We start from the raw sequence: 22,870 nt of genomic DNA, 5'->3' as shown, positions 1-22,870 counted from the left end.
CATTATTTTGAAAGCTGTTATTTTTAATTTCGTAGTACATTTTACATGCTATAGTCCTGCTAACATGTAAACTATTATGCTTTAGTGATGTGACATTATAGTTGCATGCTACATGCTATACATGTTTTCATTCCTTTAAGGGTCATTGTAATTGATAATACAAATATTAATGATGGTATTGATAACAGTAATAATAATGATATTAATATAGTTATAGTAATAAGAATAGTTGTCAACTAATCTCCGAAAATTAGATTAAAGCATTAAATAAATGCTGAAAATTACCATTTTTTGTGGACTGAGAAAACATGCCTGAATGTGTGTTTGTCTCCTTCATATCAGGCGACATGCAGTTATTTTATCATAATGATTATAAATATTACTTATTATTTATTGTCATCATAATCATCAGCTTTTCCACGAGGATCATGCATGCGTCCATGAGTGGGTGTGCACCTCTGTGTCTGTCCACGGCTAATTTCGCATTATGCTGCAGCAACCTGCATACTATTTTGGGTGCCCAGTTATTTCTGCATGCTCAGGGACCTCCCGCGGTCGCGATGACTCACACTTCCTTAATACTCCATTTATTGCCAGTTTTGTGCTGGCATTGACTGCCTGCTTATTCCTCACTCACTACTCTTAACCGGTCTCCGACTGGTAGGGGCCGCTAGTGTTAACCCATCTGAGTGCGTCTCTGACACCCGGCCTGAGACAAAGTGGGGGAAAAACTGTTTGCAAACTGCTATTGTTTTAGAGTGTTTGGCTAACACCTAACGGTGTACTAGTGTACTAGTTACACACACACACGGCTGAGTACATTGACGCCATTTAGCCGCTGCGACGCAGGCAGACACCTCAGTGAGTTTAATTTTGTTTTTGGCAAGATTGCGTGACGTGAAAAAAATCTAAACAACTTTTAAAGTTCTCACTCTTCCTCAAGTGCATTAAAAAGAATCTAGTAAACAAAGCTGGGCAAGAACTCAATAAAACAAAGAAACTTGTCGCCGCTTGTTTCTGAATGAAGTGTGTTTTATGACGCCTTATACATATATAACCTTTAACTAGGAAGTCCCATTTAGATTAAAATCTCTCTTACAAGTGAGACCCAGCCAAGACGGGGTCAAATAGCAGCATCCAACAAAGGACTGGACAACAACATCAATAGATACGCTACATAATAGATTAGATAATTGAAAGAGATGAGGGTCCCATGCTGAAGATTGGCCAGGACCAAGGACTAAGTGGAACCAACTTTTTTTGCCAGCCTCTGTACTGACACGAAGCACTTTCAACTGAAGCCATTTGTGCGACCCAAGACTCTGACTGCTGAGGGCTGAGTGATACAGGGGGTCATGTTTGGACAAGGGGGACAAGGTGGTGCGGCAAACCTGTAGATGGTATCACCATGATCGATCTGGGTCAGAAAAAGGCCAGCATCTAAGTGCTTTCTTGATGCCCTAGAAATACAGGACTTCAGCCTGTACAGAAAACCAGTGTGTGAATTTGAATCGCTTAACAACACAGTCAATATGGTGTTGATTAAAGTTTAGACTTTTGTTGGCATTTGTTATTGTCAACGGACTGAATGGAGACACCGTCAGGAGTATTAATGCAAAGGTTAGGACACCGTGTTAGTCCGGGAGTGAAAATCATAATTTACAGCCCATTAGTGTCTAGACAGGGGATTAGCCAATTATAGGTTTTATTCATTCAAACACACAGTACAGCAGTAGTCCTTGCAGACACACCTGGCAGAGATCTGCAGTTTACAGAGAGCACCTCATCTTGTTTCCTCATTGCACGTATACTCATCTTCACCTCTGTCGTCCTCATCCTCCTTTCTCTTCCTCAAGTTTCAGGAGCTTATATATTTTACTTTATTACACATCTCTTTCAATTAATAGTTTTAATGAACAAGGATGTCACATTAATGACACAAAGCCTAGTAGTTAATGTTGCATGACGGGCACAACTGGACCTGTGAGACACTACCCTTTGTGTGTGTGTGTGTGTGTGCATGTGCTGTAAACACTCAATGTGGCTTTGTGTGACTGAAAGTTACCCCGTTTAATTTAGTGTCCATGGCCCTTACTTTTAACAAAGACAATGTTGCCTTTTAAATTTTGTTTACAGTTATCGACAATACGTGCTGAGAAAAACACTCAGTGCTGGTGGGGACAATGGATCCCCACAGAGCAGACTATAGGCAGTGAAAAAAGTAAAGCAAAAGTAAGACAGCGCTGCAAGGCATTAACGGAGTGTAAAACTTGTGTTACCCAAATGTTCTTGGATATAAGACGTAACATTTCTAAGGGTGAGTGCTCTGGTGAGATCTTATGCTCAAAAGAATATCTTGTGAAGGTAAAATGGCAGTCCAAAAGGAGGTAAACAGAGGGGTAAATAATCAAGGGTATTGGCATACAGCTGACAAAAACTGTTGTTATAATGTGAAAATCGCTAAATTATGTTAAAGTTTGCAGGATCCAGAGTCAATGATTTTTATATCCTGAAATTACATTTTGGAGCTTGTAAACTGAAATCAATACCACCCACATATAGTACAGTAATAGCCTATTTACCAGTGCCAGATACTAGATGTGTTTGTGTATTCATTGCGGGGTCACAACACACACACACCTACTCATCAGCAGCTACACAGTCCTCAGCTTCCAGCACAGCACTCATGGAGGGGTTACAATAAAGCATATAGTCAACACACAGGATAGATATGGCGGTCCGTTAGCATTAAGTCCAAGATGTGACTTTACTGGAGGCTTCACAATGAACAGCACAATCCACTTTTTCACTGATTATTTCATGACACTTCGATGAATAAAAGATTGAGCCCCCTCTATTGATTTTTAAGACTTGCTCATATCAAATCATGCAAACCTCCTAAATGGTTTGTAACAAGTTATATTCCTTCCAGAAAATGAATCAAAGTTGTTCACTGCACAATCATTTATATTCAAGAGTTTGGGTATGGATGTCTTGTGGTGGTATACTGTGGGTACGTGTGTTCACCATTTAAGTTATTTAACTGCTATATATCTGATTTATATCTGTTGTGTACACACAAGACTTATGATGATGCCTCTCACACATTTCATCTCACATCATATCACATATAGATCCACTTTATCATTGGCATTCAAACCGACAGTTGTTTGTGATTGTGCTAATGAGCCATAGCTATTATATACGCCCCTTTCAATTATAAAATATATAAGCTTACTCAAATATCAAATGGAATAAATCAAGCGTTAACATTTCCTCATGTAAACAAACTACGTACCTATCAGCTGTGAGCTGAGACTGAGGACATGCACTTGTCTTCTGACATTCTTTTAACCTATTTTAAAGGCCAGCGACAGGAATTACACCCCCAGGAATTGGCCCCCTAAGTACTGAATCGAGAATTGAATTTGAATCGGGTATGGTTTTTGAATCGGGAATCCAAAGAGTCAAACCGATGCCCCAAGAATGAAAAGCGAATCGTGAAACACTGAACGATTCAAAGTGCTCATGCGGATGCTTGATTTGTGTCTCTGATGGAGGGTTTTCTAGTAGCTGACTTAATGGGTAAGAGTTTTAGTTCTGCAATTGTTGAAAAGTTCTTCCATATCCATGTACTGACAATTTGAAGTTGATTTGGCATTGCACATTGGGGGGCATATGCAAGGTTTTATAACTCTTCAATATTTTTTGCCGTATACGTACATTTCCCCTTGTGTATGTAACTTCAGCGTGGATCCATATGCACTGTTTTGTAGTTTAGACTCCTGCTCTGAATGGGTTAGACTGTGGACTCAAACGAGTGACCACAAAGTCATCACTTGTTAATAATGCTAGAGCGAGAACCAAAAACCTCTTGTATGAAAACAAAAGTACATTTCTCGTCAATCATTTCTTCATTATCAGTGATATGCAGACCACATTTTTTATGTCATTTTGATGCAAGCCCAAACATTGGATATTGAAGTATTTTATCTTGCTTTTATCTTCCAATTTTGTGCGTGTTTACGTTCCCTTTTCTGCTTCTTATCTCTGTATTTTCAGCTACAGCTCACTCACTGAACAAGAGATGTTCCCCTTCAACGTGAGTGGTTATATAAACATTTAATAATAAATCAATAGCGTCAAATAGTGAGAGCAGCTTTCACAGCATCCATATCTCTGTCGGTTTAATCTCTCCTTCCTTGAATGCGTACAAAACAGTGAATCCAATGGTAGCCGGAGGCTTCTAACACTCCTAATCCCTAATCCAAAGTCTAGGGCAGATTAAGAGGAACCCAGTGGACTCCAGTCCTCCAGGGAGGCAGGGATGGATAAATGGATGAATGGGGTTGTGGATAGAATAGTTGGACAAAAGGATGGGAGGATAGTTGCAGTGGAAGATACATGTGTACAGGGTGGAGAGAGGACTGGGCATATGATGCACGGATACAGGAAAAGGTTTGGATGAAGGATGCATCCTTGCCATTGCTGTGAGTAATTTGAACAATATAACGTATTATTGGGAAAATGATACAGGACTCTCCTCACAAGTTGAAAGACATAAATTGATAAAGTAAAAAAAAACCCATCTGTGCTCAGTCAATGACGCAGATATCCTTAAACGCTATGAGGGATAACCAACTGGTACACCTCCACACGCATTGTTGAAGCGAGAGTTATCGGATCGATGGCTGCCTGGGGTGCCCATGACAGGCATGATGGCAGATTACCGCCCTCTTCATCTGTCTGTCTCTCTGTGAGAACCCCCCACCCCCCTCTGCATCCCCCGCCCGCCCTGGTAGACACATCCCGTCTCTTTCTCCAAGGTAATCCCAGACGGTAGATGCGCGTCCGAGCTGGCAACCGCTGCTGCTCATAGTTGCTGCCTCTTGCTCTCTCTCTCTCTCTCCCTCCTGGATCTCCTCCCTGTATCTCATTCCACTCTTTCTCTTTCTCTCTCTCTCCCACAGAGACGCGGCAAACCTCCTCTTCACCAGCCACCTTGCGTGCCGGCGCTGACGCGAGTATCCGCATACGGAGTGCGGTACGCGGAGTGTCGTTGCGCACATCCTCGGTTCATTTTTCTCCTGATCGCCGAGCCTCATTTTATTTTACCCTCCTGACGCAGAAAGGAAGTGTTGCTTTGGAGCTCTCTTTCGTTGTATGCGTTATAAAGAGCCCTCATCATCCCGGTCTCTGTCATCTCTACAGGAAACTAGAGACAGTTACGGAATATGGTACCTCTCCGTGGTAATGCCATGTGACAAGGTTTTTCGTCATTGGGCATCTCTTTCTCCTCCAACAAAAGTCGGTGGCTTCGTCAGTGTCGTTGGGTGACATTCAAAGAGGGGCTAAGTGAAAGAAAGATTAAAAAAAAAATAAAAAAGCCTCTGGGCAAAATGGAAGTTTTGGCCGTTGGCTTGGTCCGCTGAGGCTGCCGCTGCTGCTGCTGTGGGTTTGGTGATTGGTGCAGCGGGGAAACTGCGTCGCCAAGTCTGAAAGGCTGGGAATCACGGGTCATTACAGCAGGAGCCGCTGTTGAAGATAACGAGGCTTTCCCTCACGCTATCGAATGGTTCCAGATTGATCCATGTAAAATCCAGTTTTCTCAAACGCAACCGACGCTCGGATGCGGGTTGTTTCCTCTGCGGCTCAGCCCACAATATGATTTAATGTTGGGAGGAATTTCAACAGGGTGCCAGTCTGTGACTACCCGGGAATCTCTACTCGTTCTCCTCTTCAGACGAGCATTATACTCTAACGACAAGATCCAAAATATATCGAGGAAGAGATTAAAGGGAATTTCCTCGACCGCCCTACAGATGGACTAAAAGACAGAAGCTTCGGTTCCCGGGATTTTAACTCACTTCGCTCTCACTCAGAGAGCTTTGGTTCTCTCTTGTTTTTGGAGGAGGTAATTCTGGACAACATGAAAGTTATCTCGGCTCTGTTGCTCGTTGCCGTGTGTTGGAGCCAGGAGTGGAAGTCGGCTCTCTCAGATTCAATCATCCACATCGGTGAGTTACTGCGCTTCTCTCCTCTGACTCGCGGCCACAATAAGGATCTCTGTGCGTCTCTCGGGAAACGGATTGGAGCTTTTACAGCCTCAGCGTGCGCTGCGCTGCTTAAATCACACTGATGGCGATGTCTCTGACGCCCTGTGCTATTTAGTTGGCATTTCCATTAATCCAGACCGATGATGCACATTGACTTATTTGCAGGCTACTAGTGAAATAACAATGTGTTGTACCATTACGGGCATCGTTTGAATGAACTTTGAATTTGAGTTGGGGGGGGGGGGGGGGGGGGGGGGCAATTGAGCATCAATTGCGTAGACTATGTCAACTCTATTATCTCAGGATTGCTTTAAAGTCGCTTATGTGAGGTGGTGAATATCACTAATGGCTGTATGGGTTGATCAATAAAGGCGGGCGCGCAACGTTTCCCCAGAATTTCCTACAACAATTGCCGTGTGCGCACAGGATGCGCGAAAAACAGGTGGTTTAGGATGGCGTGATGTTCCCCTGCATGGCAGAGGGATTACCCACGATGACAGCGAATTGTCCACTTTTTTTTTTCTGAAGCACAATGGCATTATCACCTTCTATCGTGAGCTAGCCTACTGCAGTGCCAGGGGAGAAAATAAAAAAAAACAACGTTTTCCGCTTTCCACCGCCACCAGCTTGGTGTGTGGCACTGTTGTGTCGAGTGTGATTTCGACGTCAGGGAGCGTATTCTTTCAGGCGATGCAGCACCGAGAGGGAGAGGAGAAGAGAGAGAGAGAGAGAGAGAGAACACACTGGGGAGCGTGTCTTGCAGGATGTGATGAGGACGCGAGGTGGTGGTGGGCACACGTAATCGTTGCATAGCTTGGTGGCCTCCAATGGGCGATAGACCAGACACACAGAGAGAGAGAGAGAGAGAGAGAGAGAGAGAGAGCGCAGTGTGTAGGTGCAGGAGTGAGAGTGATGACCGAACACGCACACACCAGCAGAAAGATAAGCACCTGTCAACATGAACTGTTTGTTGACGGTGTCATGCACATGGCCAATATCATATCCATATTTTAACACACACATCCACACTCAAACACACGTTACACATTATAAGCCGCCAATTTCAACCACTGCATTATGCTGCCAGGGGGAGAGTACTGGCCTGTTGGATACATTTAGGACCTGGCCAGCTGATTTCCAGAGCAGACCCCAGGCCAGTTTACCACCTCAACAGGGTTTGCCAAGCTGGATCAGTTGGAGGTCTTCTCTGGGCTGTAGACCAAGCTGATGCTTCATATCCGACTTCCAACAGCAGCGTGGCCAAATGAGCGAGATTTACACAGGTCAAGTACATAGTGACTTTGTATTGTGTCATTTGCAGACCATGGAAATGCGGTTGGTACCAGGTTGAAACCTCCTGTTAGAGAAACCAAACATTACAGATGATGCCTGTAAATAGTTTTGGCTTCCTGTCATGCAGTTTTGTTTCAACATATCCATATTAGGTTATACAGACATTTCAGTGCAGTACAGTAGGAAGGCTGATGGAGTATTAGTAAAGTCATTCGTTTGCAGAAGCCTCCTCTTCCATGCAGGATTGTAGGCTGTGGTGCCGGCCCTACAGGGGTGGCAGTATAATCCGCTGGAGAGACAGATCACCCTGTGAATGGATGGTTTGATCTCAGCAGTGGCCACGTGTTCTGCAAGTGTCTCACAGCAAGACACCTAAACTTAACCAGCTCACGGACTGTTAGTTTCTTTAGATAGGAGTGTTAGCGATTTGACATTTTAGGCTTACGGAGACTAAGACGGGGATCTTCAACTATGTAGGCAAACTGCACTGAGGTTCTTGTCATCTATACTGGAACTGTTTCAGGGTTACAAGAGAAGGGTAAACACAAAGATACATATATATGTATTGTAGTGCACTGTGTTACAACAATCAGTAGGCAAAACTAGGCAGTACGGCCATGGGATTTATAAGAGTAGAAGCTCTCAAATCACGTCCACTTTGCAACATAATCCATACAAACCCCAGATATATGTTTGAGGAACAAATTTAGTGACATGGATAATGAGAACACTCGACTATTCCTCCTTGACCCTGTAATGCAAACCAGGCCAGCGAGTGGTTTCCAATTAGTAGAAAAGACAGTGAAAGCTGTGTTTAGTTTATTGGTTGACTGAATTTATTACTGTTTAGTTACAACTCCATGTGAGCAGCTTTCCCCCCTGCCTTAGCAAGCATATGTTTATGTACGTGTGGAGAGGACAAAGGATCAGCGTGGGCAGTTAGTTGGTGTGATTTCAGTCATTTTCTTTCCCCCCTCTCACTCTCTACCTTCCACCTTATTTCTAATCAATAGTTCATTTCCCAGCTAGACACAAGTACTTTGCATCACAACAAAGGGTTATCCCCCCCCGAAACAATACTTCTTTTATTCTCATTCAGCCTCTCTCTCAGACTCCATCCCTCCTTATCCTCACTTCTTCTGCCGACCTTGGAAACAGCAGATAAACCTGGGTGCAGTGGAAATAAGTAGAGGAAGGAGTATTGTGATTTGCTCGCATTGTTTTCACACATAATGTGGTATTGTTTCAAGGAGAAATCAGCCACACTAGTTTCTGCACATGCTCATTTTGCATGAGGAGAATAATGTGTATCCCACTCTTGCAACGCTGAATTGTCGGTCTCTCTCTTTCTCTCTTTCTTTCTGTGCGTGTGTGTGTGTGTGTGTGTGTGTGTGTGTGCACACATATTAATTTAGGACTGCATGAGAAAGAAAGAAAAAAATACAGCAACATCACATTGACATGTCAGAAGTAATCCTTCTTTAATCTCTTTGTTGTTGCTAAAGATGGAATGATGGGAAAAGGAGGGAAAGAGAGAGCGAGACAGGCGAAGGGAGATGTATATCAAAGGCAGAAAAGATGGAAGACAGAAAGTGAAGAAGAGAAACCAGGGGGAAGAAAGGGAGAGAAGGTGGACTTTGTGTCGTCGTCGTCTACTCTTTTTAGTTGTCTGTACTGAAAACCTGTGCCTTCCTCTCACTGAGTAGCCTTTATTTTTGCGATATTCAGAGCAGTGACCAGCAGATGTTTTCATCTCGCACTGTCGAGGCATCAGATGTGATTGAGTTGCTGGGTAGCTGGCACCCATGCCTTGTCCATCTCTCTCTCTCTCTCTCTCTCTCTCTCTCTCTCTCTCTCACTCTCTCTCTCTCTCTGTCTCTCTCATGATCAGCATGCAGAAGGAAGAGGGGAGTCCGCTTGTCTCTCGGCCCTTTCTGCATCGTGTGCTGCATGGCAATGGTCCTCTGCTTTATGAGGGCCGTTCGTATGGATTCTGCACGTGTGTTAAAAGAGAGTGTGTGGAAGTGCGTGCGGTTGTGTGTGTTGGTGATTAGTTACGCTCAGAAAGTCAGTGATTTATGCAGCCAGATTAAGTCTTCACTTCGAGGTTGGTCTGCTTTTTAGCCACGCAGTGTGTCATAGTGCATCCACTGGCTAACCATGCATCCTAAATGAGGGGAAGAAGCTAACAAATGAGCCTGGCTCAAATCATGGGTTGTACACTGGCACACTTTCGCACACTGTAAAGGCCACGAAATATTGAAAAGAATATTAGACGACTACATGTGACACATTGTCTTTAGCCTGTACATACACATATTATAGATACCCATGTGCTTATGGTCTTTGTCTCTTTTTGTTGCTCTTGGCTAGGTCAGTAGAAACACTTGGACGAAGAGGAAGTAAGAGTTCCCCTGATATATACAGTGTTATACCTGAAGTTATAGGAGACCCAGTGGGCTTCATTTGCCTTGCGATGCATCATAAAATCTGAAAGAGGACACAGTGTGGATAGGCACATTAGAGGACGCTTCATCAGTCATTGCTGGGTTTTTACCATTTTGTATGTATTTTGAACAAAAGAACGTTAAGCCAAGGTTTTAGTTTGAGTCATTGATAATTATTCTTTACTGTCAACTTGTTTATAAAAGCATCCGTGCAACACAAGTGCAGTACTTCTTGCTGTGGTAATGTAGGAATACCAAGAGTGATGCAGAGTTTAGAAGAAAACACAGAAGAACTCGATTCCCGAGGGATTTGGTCCAACAGACTGTTACCTTTGTGGTCATTAGTGAAATGAGACACTTTATTCAAGATTATTCAAGCCTTAATGCTCTGCAGAAAAATAGATAGTGGTGCATATATACTGTGTTTGTGTAGGTCAGAGGTCTTCAACAGGGGCTACTGCAGGGGGGGTCGTGAAACTTTTGGTTGATCAGACAATTTTTCATTTTTTCCCCCACAAATTTAAATGTCTCTAAATACACATGAACATGAATCCGACATATTGTAGCGAATGGATAAATGGAGGCAGAAGATATTATCTTTCAGTCAGAAATGCACACATTCAGGAGCTCTCTCAAGCTGGGCACCGGTTCACTCACAGCACGAGACTAACCTGTCCTTCCAAGCCTCTCGCGCACAAAGAGGAGGACCCGCCCCCTATCGCTGCTGTGCCAATCACGAGGCCACATGTTACATGCTGGCTCTGTCAGGTTCCCCGTGATTGACCGAGAGCCTATTCAGTCCCCAGCTGATTAAGATCCCAGACACAAGGATGCAAGCTGCAATATTATTTGAAAAGAAGATACCGTTGTTAAAAAAACTAATTGAAAAGAACGACATTTACTTCACCCACGAATCCTTGTGCAATTGTTTTTGCAAGATATTCTTGGCTAAAACACTGCAGCTCCTATCCACAACAGCCAACTACTGAGGCCAGTATATTATTATGCCAAGTGTATGGACATTGCTATGAGTGAGAATGTATCGTTTTTTAACTCGTCCAAAAAACATGAATCGGTCCATTATTATAGTTCAGTGTTGTATGCAAGATAACAGGTATGTTTATGCATGGCAGTGGCACTAATAGGCCATCACTCGTTTTTTGTTTCCACAACTATGTTTAAAATAAAAACGTCAATTTGAATAGCTTGTATTCATGATTATCATGTAATTGACAGACAATGTTGATATTGGCATTGGTATCAGTTGACAAGGTATGTTTCTGAATGGCAGTGGCTCAGCCACCCTACTCACTGTGCCATGAATATATGAACCTGTGTATTATTTGAATAGCTTAGTGTTGAATACACTATAAAGAGGTATGTTTATACATAGCACTAGGCGCCCAGTTTAATATAAAACACAATTTATATAGTAGGGGGTCCCTGTTCCATCTCTCTATCAGTTTGGGGGTCCTTGGCCTGAAAAACGTTGAAGACCCCTGGTGTAGGTCAACTCGTCAAGACTCATTCGTCTAAGTTTACCACCAAAAACTAGCATAAAGTGGGCTGTTTAGTGTAACATCAGATAAATGACTGTCTGGTCCACTGAGATCCATTCATTACAGCTCCAACTGTCGACTGCTGTTGTCTAGCATGCACATTGTGACCCACAACTTGGACACTCAAATGATATTTCATTAATTTTGAATGACACAGATTGACATTCCAAACTGTAGATGTTCTTTAGAGTAGAAAGATGTAGTCTGTCTTGAGAGGCCCACTAAACAAGAATGCCCGAGAAAACGCGCCATCTGCAAAATGTGACTGTCGACGCACAATTGAAATCTAACATCAACTATGTTTGACAGTTGTATTTCCTTTCATGTTTTTTGTTATACATTTTTATCAGTGTCCTTCCTTTTGTGGACAAGGTAAGCTACTGTTTGGGAGACTCGTGTCTTTTAGATGACAGGGAAAAAGGGAGTTATCCTTTGGACACCCAGTTCAGTTAAGGTGATGAGGAAGGGAGGGAGGGATGGACAGAGAGATTATTGGATCTATGCAGTGTGTGCACATGCGTGTGTGGTGGGGGGTGGCTCTGAAAAATAGGATTTCTATCATTTAGATGGAAAGAGTTTTAAAAACCGAATGAGAGGTTTCCATTGTTTGTGGGGTGAGGAAATAAGGGGGAGAATAAGAGGGAGATTTGTCCTGGCATGGCCTGGTTTTTCTTTCTCTTTGGTGCTATTCCGGTCTTTTCCATGGAGAAGGATTTCTAAACATCTCAGTGTGTGTGTGAATGGCTCCTCCTGCCTAGTTTTGTCTACGTGTTTCACAGCTGTCAACACCGCTTCCTCTTCTGAACTATCAACTTCTGTTTGTGTGTGTGTCTGCGTGCACATGTGTATTTTAATCTGCAGCTATGCACCAATTCAGAAGAGAGGGGGCTAAGCAGTGTGTATTTAAATGCTTCACATCTTCTTATGTATATGTGTTGACAGATGTGCTGGTCCACGCTGTCTTTGACTGTGTAAATTTAGCACCTCATGTTTCTGTGTGCATGAACACTGGTGTTTTATGTATATTTGTGTGTTGATTCACAGAGGTGCAAAGACTGTGTGCCTGGTTTGTGTGGTATCTGGGACTTTAGTGCATTGTCTTGTGAAGGAAAGAGTCAGACAGCAGCTCTGACGTCTGTACCTGGCCACTGAGGCAGAACCCTTAACCAGGCCACAGAGAGAAAGAGGGAATATGTGTGTGTGTCTGTTTCTGAAGTTGAGGTGGACTGACAGGTAGCGGTGAGAAGAAGTATGATTGCTTGTCTGAGGTCGACTGCAGATGTAGGCCAGGAAAGACAGCCCTGCCCCGCCGAAGGTGCTTCGTCTCACCGCAGCAGTCAGTGATGCAGGTAGAGCAGACCAGATGGCCCGGGATGGACTAGTACAATAGAGCCCTTGTTCCCGGATGATTGTATCGTTTGTGTTTATCCCGTCGACACGCGCAGAGTCACACATGCTTAATGTCAGCTGAGGACAAGAACCTTTGCTGTTCACCAGAAAAAGGTGTCGGCTTGCTTTTTGTGGAGATTGACTTTCACTGCTTTCTGCATGCATGCACGTGTAGTCTACTGTATATGCACACACACACACACACACACACACACACACACACACACACACACACACACACACACACACACACACACACACACACACACATACACACACACACACACACACACACACACACAGAGATTCTGTAAGGGCACGCTTAAGCTCTGGCTCTGTACTCTGAACATTGTGTTTTAGGGAAGAGAGAAAAGCTAGCTGGTTATATAGGCCGTGCAGTGTCTGCTTTCAGTACAGCAGTAGCCTTTGGAGGCCTGTTTTAGGACAAGTTTTCTGTATAAATTAATGGATTAAACACAGCATGAATCCAGAAATCCCTTCCGTATGTTGAATATGAGGCATACATGCATGGTGATCTGTATTTAAGATTTTTTTTTTCAAAACCAGAGTGGGGACATTTCCCGCTACGCACAGCTCTCTAGCTTATCACACTGCCTCACACTGAGGAAGTAATCACACTATTTGGCAATTATTATTCACGAGACGACGAAAATCCAAATATGCCGAACAAACATGGCAACTCAGTAGAATAATACTATTTGGATGCAGTGAGTGTCTTTCGGGAAGAATGCTCAGTGTGCATTAGGTTGACGTAATCAGGCTTATGTTTAGAGAAAGGGAAATAGTATTTTCTTGTCAAGAACTAAGGACTAACTTGACTGTCAGTTTTATGCATGTCTTTGTGCATGTGTGTGCAGATTTGAATGGTGCAGTGGTGTGCACGTATATGTGATGATGGTGTATCCATTCTGTATGTCCTACATTCTTGCAGTAGAGTGAATATTTACATCTACCCACTTTGCTTTCATGGTCCTGTCCTCTGTCTCGCTAGCGACACAAATGCTGCTTTAGTCTTCCAGTAACCTTCGCTGTGTCTCACTTGGGCAGAGGGTGCCCTAAATGTGGATACAATGTACTTTTAATTTGCGTTAGCGTCTCAGGCATGTGCGTGAGCATGTTCATGCATTAAGGAGTGTGCATACTGCCAGTGGTTGCATGCATCCCAGAACGCTGTCTTTAAGGGTGCATGCCACCGTGGGTGTGTGTCTAAATTGATGTGTGTTTCATCATGCATATATGTGTATGTGAGTTATTTGCTTCCTCTCTTCTGAATCATTTCCTCTTCAACCAATCATGGGCCGGCTGCTATTCACAGCACTGTAAACGCATAAAGCATAGCATTGGCACGTTTGTTCTCCAAAGTGCACATAAACTAAAGCTTGTGCGCTGTATACAGCATATGTATACACACACACACACACACACACACACACACACACACACACACACACACACACACACACACACACACACACAAAAGTGCACACAGGCTCAAAAAATAAATCGGTGCACTAACACACACATACGACACTGGGGCGGCATGGCTCAGAAGGTAGAGCGATCATCTAGTAATCAGATGGTTTATGTTCCCGGTTTGTTCCCAGAGTGAGTGTCCAAGTGTCTTTGAGCAAGACACTGAACCCCTAACCACCCGTGATGAGCAGGTTGGCACCTTGCATGGCAACCTCTGCCATCAGTGTATGAATGTGTATGCAAATAATATTTTTATATTAAATAATATTATTACATTTTAAACATTTTAATTAACAGATCCCCAAGAGTCCATTTAGTTTATGGTTTTATTTCATTTATGTTTTAATTATTAAGGATCTTTTGAACACAGCCTCCGTCCTTCATTCCTTCAACTGCCTTCTTGAAAAGGCCGGCGTTGTGATATTTGCACATATCCCAAAACCTGTTGTTATCCAAGTCCTTCATGATGTTTAAAGGTGTTTCTCCTTCCGACCAGAAATGTGGGCTTTCTTTTGGTTTTGCATCTCTACTCCAGCTTTGCAAACTGTAGGCTAGTTTGTTTGTGTTCAGTGCACAGAGGTGGTCGTAAACAGTAAAGAAGCCGTGTAATAATATCGACATATCCCACATGTCTTGATCGGAAAATGCTCCATTCGGAATAAGGCCGAATTCAGAATATCCAAATGGAATATGATGTTTGCATGAGCCATTTTAAATTCGGAATATTGTCATATTCGGAATAATAGTTGAATATGAGTTTGTTTATCGCAATTATTTCTGGGACAATATGTTGTCCAATAAACGTACTTATTGTGGAAAGCCTAACAACAAGTATGCTATTTGGTTAAACATAATTACCTACTGAAGATAGAAGATGGAAAATAATTATTGACCATTATACAAAAGGCTACTGACAACGTGTGCATCCATACATAATAACACATTTGCTTTTCTTTGCTTTAACATTTCTGTTATTTGTACAATATTTTCTCCTGTGTTGCATCAAGTTGCTTAACCCCTGTGTCTCAACATGTGTCACATTATTACATTACATCACAATGTTGCTTACTTAGCACCGCTGAAGTGATAAAGTGTTTTCCAGACTAATTATATCACACCTTTGCTTCTTGTTTTCACAACACTCCCACATCTTATGTATCCCACGTCTCATGTATCCAGAAAGAAGAAGTTCATCTACAAAGGGTGGAAAACATATACGGTCTTAAATGCATCGCAAAACATTGATGCACAGAACTCTCTGTTTTGAAATGGTGCTTTATAAATCTGTTCTGGTTTTACTGATACACATTTACAGTTCAAAAAAATTCGGTCTAAAAAGAGGGACAAATAATCCGTTTTTCTTGAGGGGGTTCTGGTACACGGTCGGAGCAAAACAAGAACACAAGTTGACATTCTCATAGCTCCAGCTATATTGCACTGCTGTGGCTAATCTGTAGTTGCTTTGATTTGAGCTTTACTTGTTCTTGTTCTGTGTTATTGTAAATTCATGGTGTCTGTATGTGTGCGCATGTGCTTTTGCAACTGTTGAATCTTGGACATTTCATTTCCTCCCATCACAGTACCAAGTGTATTTCCCAAATACTTCTCTGTGCCTGCTGTGGGTCAAATCTTTTTTCTTTACATGCTTTTATTGTTTGATTTTGTTCTCTTTTCTCATCGTTTCCCTGCCTCACTCCCAATGTATCATTCGTTCTTTCTCTTTTGCCTCTGCCTCCAATCTTTTTCTGTCATTTTTATTCTCTGAGGAGCACTGTTCTGTCTCTGTACCTGTCTCCACCTCCTCCTTGATGTCTGATATGCTGTCAGCGAGTACACAAACAGGCGTCAGGACTAACAGGTGTTAAACATTTTTGTAATCATTCTTTGAATTGTAATGTGCGGTTCGTTTGTTTGTCTGACACACTTGGCAACATGTCTCAAAGCTACCTGCATGTGCCCGTCTGGATTGCAGCTTTTAATCTCGTGTCCCTTTCGGGTCTGAAAAAGAAAATCGACAAATTGAGTGTGAGAGATCAGTAAGAGCAGACATTTGCATACGTTTTGAAAATTCTCTCCACGGTGAGAGCAACTGACCACTTTTGCTCTTGCCCACATTAATAATTACAGGCTGCCACTGCTTTTCATGCCTACAATATAAGATCCCTGTGGTTAGTCAATTATGTTAACTTGCAATACATTGATGTTCAACCTCTTAAATCAGAGATGAAAATATGTGAGAGCTTAATAAATGGTGTATTATGCACAGCCTCTTTCTGTGCTGTCAATCTAATGTCATGAAAGGACCCACTAGTGGTGCAACAGATCACAAAACTCATAGTTCAGATCGTTTCACGTAAGTTTTAAAGACGCCCCGATCAAGTTTTTTGCCGCCGACCGGTAGCAACTCGTAAACAATGCTCCAATTTCTTTATTTCACCGACGTCCCAAAAATCGAACATGAACGCATCATTATGTAACCGAATGGAGCATCCACACGTTAGCTCTGGTGCATCGTTACTGTCTCTCCTCCCGCCAATTAAAACACAGATTTGTTGTTCCCAGCGTTGCATTATTTCACACTGCGATGGTTCAACTGTGCAATTAATCCGCATCCCATATGTGTGGCGAACCGTGAGGGGTGATCCATACTGATCACGGATCACCCTCGGCTGTTACACCTCTATGACCCACTGCATCATCTGAAACACATTCACACTTGTTTTGTTTTTGCTGCCTTTATCCCTGTGACGTAAACAACTAATCCGGAGGGTTCAGAGAGTATGTATTCGTATGAGCTCACATGCATTTCTCTTGGTAACGTCAACGTTATCACTAAGTTATTAAAATGATCTTAACGTTTGACTGATAAGCAGCTGATTCCATGCTAATCAAGTGTAAGGTAAACGCATAACGCTAAGGAGAAGTGCTTGTCTTCATTTCTAAATCCCATTTCATAATATCCCAAGACACAGCAGGCCTTTGTTACATAAGACAAAAAGTGTGTCACCTAAAGTAGATAAGCGTCTCCACACCCCCAGTTTGGAGAAGCGGGGTAGCGCTACGAGAGCAAAGCGATATACTGCTGTGGACGAGGCAGCAGCCAATCGTTTTTTAGCCACCGAAAAGAAAGACCTACCTAAAAAAATCAATATCCGTTTAAGTGTAACCTATATTTAGAATATTGCCACCACTTTATCTTGCCATCAGACAGCTCTTTCTGATTGGGAACTGAACTGAAAGTGAAACTTATCTATGTTCTCTTCAAAGTCACAGGACCTTCACTTCAGTTCTATGTCGGAATATAGCGTACACTTAAACAGAATTTAGTTTTTGAGATTCTTTTAGGAGTGTAAAATACGTCTTTCTGCTGCCCACGTCCGCAGCCGTACATCACTTTGCTCATGTTCTGGTGCTCCTGTCTGCTTCCATCTAAAATGGGTAATACACTGTGAGAGTGTGGACCTCATACAATCCCACTTCAAAGCACCAAAAACCAACAGCAACAAAAACCAACCACACAATCAGCCACCATTGTTAATCAAGACCGAGGGGACTCGCTTAACGTTATGCAATCAGTCATCATATATTTACATTACTTCTTGTCAGCTTACTTTCCTTTCCTTTCAGTAAAGAAAATGAATGATCCATGTCTTGATCAGCTTAAGTAAAATTGCAAAATTACTGCAATTTCAAAAACAACACCATGCCGTTTGAAATATGTATACATTTTTATTGAAAGCATGATTTGTTGGCCTCCATTATGATCTCAACTACGCAACTGTAGAGTCTCATGACTGCATATTGCATGGTTGTGACAAAATATAGAAATTATAAACACCTGGCAAAGTACTCAAACTTCTTTTGTGGTATTTCCTGCTAAGTGTCTCCAGGACCACAATTTGCCATAATTACTCACAAGGTGAAAACAATACCAAAATTGTCGTTGTGGCTGGTAATAAATCAGTTTAACAGGCAGCGGCACTAGAGTTGGCTGTGTTGGTAGATAAGAATGTGATAAACAAAGGTCTTTCTTTATTAATGTTGGCCCCATTGGAGGTTTAGTTTATGCTTGTTTTGCGCTGTCCCAAGTTTGTACTGTGGCATGTCCCAAAAGTGTAATTTACTGCCAAGTTTCCTTAAAAGACAAACATTGTAAAAGTAATGCCAACATTAGCATACAACAGTATTTTACACAAGTCATCTCCTAGTTTCCATACAGAACACGGTATTCTGAGTGGGTGTGCAGCTTTTAATAAATCTACAAGCGCTAGTCTCTCAGCTGCCCCCAATGTGACAGAATTCACAGCTTTATAATAGCTTACAAATTTGTTCCCTCAAGCAGGTCGAATAAAAACCTCATTGTTATTTACCGCAGTGCATTCCATCGGGACTGGTTGCAAGGAGGCTAGCATATTGATTAGTCCAGCAATTGTGTGCTGATTTCTCCGTTAGTGCAATAGTTACAGCATCCATAGGGGTTGGGTGTTAGGTAGCCTGCTGTAGGTATGAACGTCCTGGGAAATGTGAACCTTTTTCTATGCGTGATGTGCCTTGACCCTTATTAAACAGCCTTCTGTTCTAGATGTAGTTGTAATGCATTGCTGGGAGTCATCATCATCACTGTGTGTTTTCCACCTCAGACTATACTGTATCTTGTTCTTTACATTCCTATCATTGAAATAACATTAACAGGCGTTTATGCTGCCATTGACATGACAAGGACATTGTTCTGTATCCCCAAAAAATCCCCCCAAAATATTTCCTTCATGTTTCTAAACTACGAACCACAAAGAAATGTCTTACTTCAGAGTGCACTCATGCCCAGACATTAAGTCTTGCACGATGAAATCTGTTATTGAGACGGTATCATTAAAACCTCTCTGGCTGCAGACAGCCCTCAGTGCTGGTCTTTGCTCTTCACTTTTGCTTTTTCCTTCACTCCAGTGTCTCAGCCTTTCTTCTTTTACAACCCTCTCCTGCCCGAACATGCACTTTTCTCACGCTAGGCTCTTTAACTGTTGTCGACCTGCAATCAAAGGAACATTCACATCTACTTTTCCTCTCATCAAGCATATATTCTGCCCAATCTTGTTGAAAATCTATAAACTATGAGTGGCTTCGGCTCCTGGATTCTTCTCTCCCCTGTTTCAATCTGCCAATTAAAGTGCTTTAACTCGCTGTCACAGTCCCCTTTCGCCTGTCTGCCCTCATTTGGTTAGAGCGTCAATATGGAGTAAATAACGATGGTTTTGTGTTTTGACTGCATTTATGCTTCAATACTGACACACTACATTTTGTTCCTTTCCTAACTCATCTTATTTACCTCTTGTCTGTTTGTCAGAACAGATGTTTGAGGGGAAGCAACATCTTTGATGTCTCGGTGGTATTGTTTTGTAAGTTTATAATTTGTTTGGCTGACCACTGATCAGTGAAGCACATTATCCACCGCTCATAACTCTAGTGGCAGTACATTTAAATAGAAATTATTAGTAATATTGCACAATTTTTCATTTTAAAATGTACAGTTCTGGTCACTTGCTTGCATTCTTGAGCGTTACAGATCTCAATAGACATTTTGTCTCGTCGTAGCAGGAAAAGCACAGGTGCCACTCGTTACACTAACGAGGGCTCAGATTTATTGAAGTGTCCCAGGCAGCCCGACCAGTGAGTTATCATGCACGGTAACTGTGCCATCAGTGTTATTCATTTAATCTGTGTTCTGTGATCTCTTTTGTCTGCCATGGAACAAACGCAAAATACTGAGAAATATGTTTTATAATACTGTGTCAGTCTTTTATAAGATTTATTCTTCACAATTGCAACAGTGCAAAATTCAATGTATCATAAAGCCAAAAGTTTGATTTCTTAGTAGATGCAAAACGGAAAAATAAAAACAAGAAACGTACACATGCAACAAACATTTTCTATTCTAGTAAAAAGCCCACTTCGGTTGGGAAGTCATTTTCCTATCGGAGTTGTATCTGTAAGACGTATGTTTCTTTGAGTGCTGCAAGACCATTGCAACCCATCTCCATCAGCCAGTCTTTGTTCATGCTGATAGGATACTGCTGCAAAGTGGTGGCTTGCCTCGGTTTTATAGCTGGAGCACAAGATGTGAACTTCAGGCAATGTATAATTGAATTGTCTTTATTTTGCTTACTCTCTTCACCCTTCAGTGTGAGTGTCTGCTGACTTTACCTTTATTTATAACCATTATTCACTTGACTGAAAATATCCCTTTGCGGTATTAAATAAAAAAAATTAGAACTGGGTACTGGTAATCCTTATGCAAATGTTTTATTCAATTACACTGTGGTCCTGAGCATAAGTCTTGTTGCTAAATCTTAAAAAGTTAAGCTGCAAATCCTCTTTAGTCTGAAGGTCCCAGCTCTAATCGTCAGGATATTGTTGTTTTTGGTCCTATTAAGTCCACTGTTTTCCGGTGACGTGTGTGAGTGTGTGTGTGTGTGTGTGTGTGTGTGTGTGTGTGTGTGTGTATAGATGCTTCAAAGGAAATGTCACTCTGATTTGTGTTCCATTCCCAAATCATCTATCTGTCATTATCCCAAAACTATAATGCACATTATTGCACCCACACAAGTAAACTCACACACACACACACACACACACACACACACACACACACACACACATAGAGGGGAGTAAGCAGAGCTTAGAGCAGGACATACACAATAGGACAATGCTGTAATTTAGGAAAGGTTTAGTGGTAAGAGGGAGCATGACTGGATTAGTATGATGTGGCTACAAGGCAGCACAAGTCCAAAGTCAACATACAGCATTAAAGGGGAACTGACTTAAGTCAATAGAGAGCTGTGGAATTAATGCACCTTCACAGTCTAACTCCTTTTTATCGACGGTCATACTGTAGTGATAGTTTGAACCTGTTTGTGTACTGGGTCATGGATTTGTGAATGTTTATTTGCATGTATGTGCATGTGAGAGAGTTGTATGAGGATTACATTCTGTCAACAAAGGTTCAGGTTCATTCAGTGTTACATGAAGGTTATACAATCCATACTGGAACGATACAGCCAGGCTTACTAAGGCATTATGGGAAAATTGAATCTCGATGTAACACAAAGGAAATGTAACGTGCAAATTCCATCGTTTAAAATAAATGTGATAACAGTGATTTGAACAGATTTCAAATAGGTTTCGATGAGTTCAACTGGAATTGTTATATGGGATGCTGATAGCAGCACTGCAAAATGCAAATGTCCTGTATTTCTGCCTGCATGAATATATCAGATGTACTGTACACACACTAGAAGTGGTAGAGCTAGGCAGTCAGCTGTTTACCCACACAGACACACATACCCTATTGAGGGCCGTCCTGTCTAGCTGTGCAGCTCAGCAGAATACGAGAGCAGACAGTCTTATTTTTCCATCTCTCTGTAGTTGCCGAGGGTCATGCACACTGGACAGCCATCTCACCCCAGCGCATTACTGTGCAGTCGAACCACATTAGACATGTGTGTGTGTACTCATACTGTATGTGTGATATAAGGGTCACCTCACTGCACCGTACAGTATGTTGGACTGTGTGTGCGCTCGCATGCGTTAACGCACTGTGAACGTATTATGTAAGTGTGCCTGGGTATGTGTGTGCATGTGTACGATGTATCTGTGAATAGATGCAGTATGCAGGGTGAAAAGCTGTGTAATGTGTAATGGGCCTTAGTTTCCTTAGGGGACGAAATTCCAGTGCTGCTGTAATGTAGCCTTACTAGAGAGAAACCGGAGAAGCAAGAGGTTAGACAAAATGTGAAAAGTGAGAAACATTATGCATTCCAGGGGGAAGTGTCTAAACAGCAGCTAATTATGTAGTCCGCTCATTTGAAGTACTGTTTAAAAGGTCTGCTAATCCCATCAGGTTTATTTGCCCTCATTCACATTTAATCCGAGTCGAGATGTTGATGCAGCGGTTTGACCTCAACAGTCAGTAGAGGGAATGACCTTCACTTTCAGGTTAGGCCATTGGCAGAGAATGACTCCATTCAGCCAATGAGTTCAGGGGTTTTGGTGTCACTTACATTTTTTTTTAGAGATGCACTGGTCGATCGGTGACCGGCCTGTCAGGTAACATTGACAAACGTGTGACAGATGATAGTTTTACGTTGGCACAAAGTGGCATTACGTGACATAAAGCTCGCAATCTGTGACATCTACAAGTACAAAATAAGCCACGGAGAAAGAACCTTAAAACATTTGGAACAACTCATTTATTCAGACACTTATTATATTGTAATTCATTCCCATGCTGTTGTCAGTGACCGGTGTCTGCCTACCACAGTCCTGCATGTAACGGAGCGAGCAGGTCATGTTAACAGAGGTCGCATTGACTTGCATTATGATGAGTTTAAGCTCTATTCATAAGAAATTATTTGTGAGCGAATGTAAATTATAACTTAATCATGATGTGTTTAAATGATGATCTTGTATGATGTAGTTTTTGGTGGGAAAACTAGAATAAACACAGTTGTGAAAGGGAATCATGACCTTATAATCACAAAGCTTACAATATATAATTAAAACTACTAATGCCAGGTTTTAATAACAATACGATAGTCATAATAAACTAAAGCAAATAACCACTCTGGATGACAATACC

At 42.1% G+C, this 22,870-nt stretch overlaps 1 protein-coding gene across 1 annotated transcript in view; it reads left to right on the top strand.

Moving 5' to 3' along the window:
• Positions 1-5,929: 5,929 nt before the first annotated feature.
• Positions 5,930-22,870, top strand: part of grid2 (glutamate receptor, ionotropic, delta 2) — a gene marked incomplete at both ends in the record, with an annotated part of 431,005 nt that continues 414,064 nt past the window's right edge. Inside the window, one exon of the mRNA XM_079161163.1 lies at positions 5,930-6,017. Coding sequence (XP_079017289.1) covers positions 5,930-6,017 — 88 coding nt within the window. The remainder of the gene's footprint in view (positions 6,018-22,870) is intronic.

The sequence above is a fragment of the Pholis gunnellus genome (assembly GCF_910591455.1).
Source record: "Pholis gunnellus genome assembly, chromosome: 6".
NCBI lineage: Eukaryota > Metazoa > Chordata > Actinopteri > Perciformes > Pholidae > Pholis > Pholis gunnellus.
The sequence above is the reverse complement of the archived record's forward strand: the minus strand, read 5'-3'. Positions and strand labels throughout refer to the sequence as shown.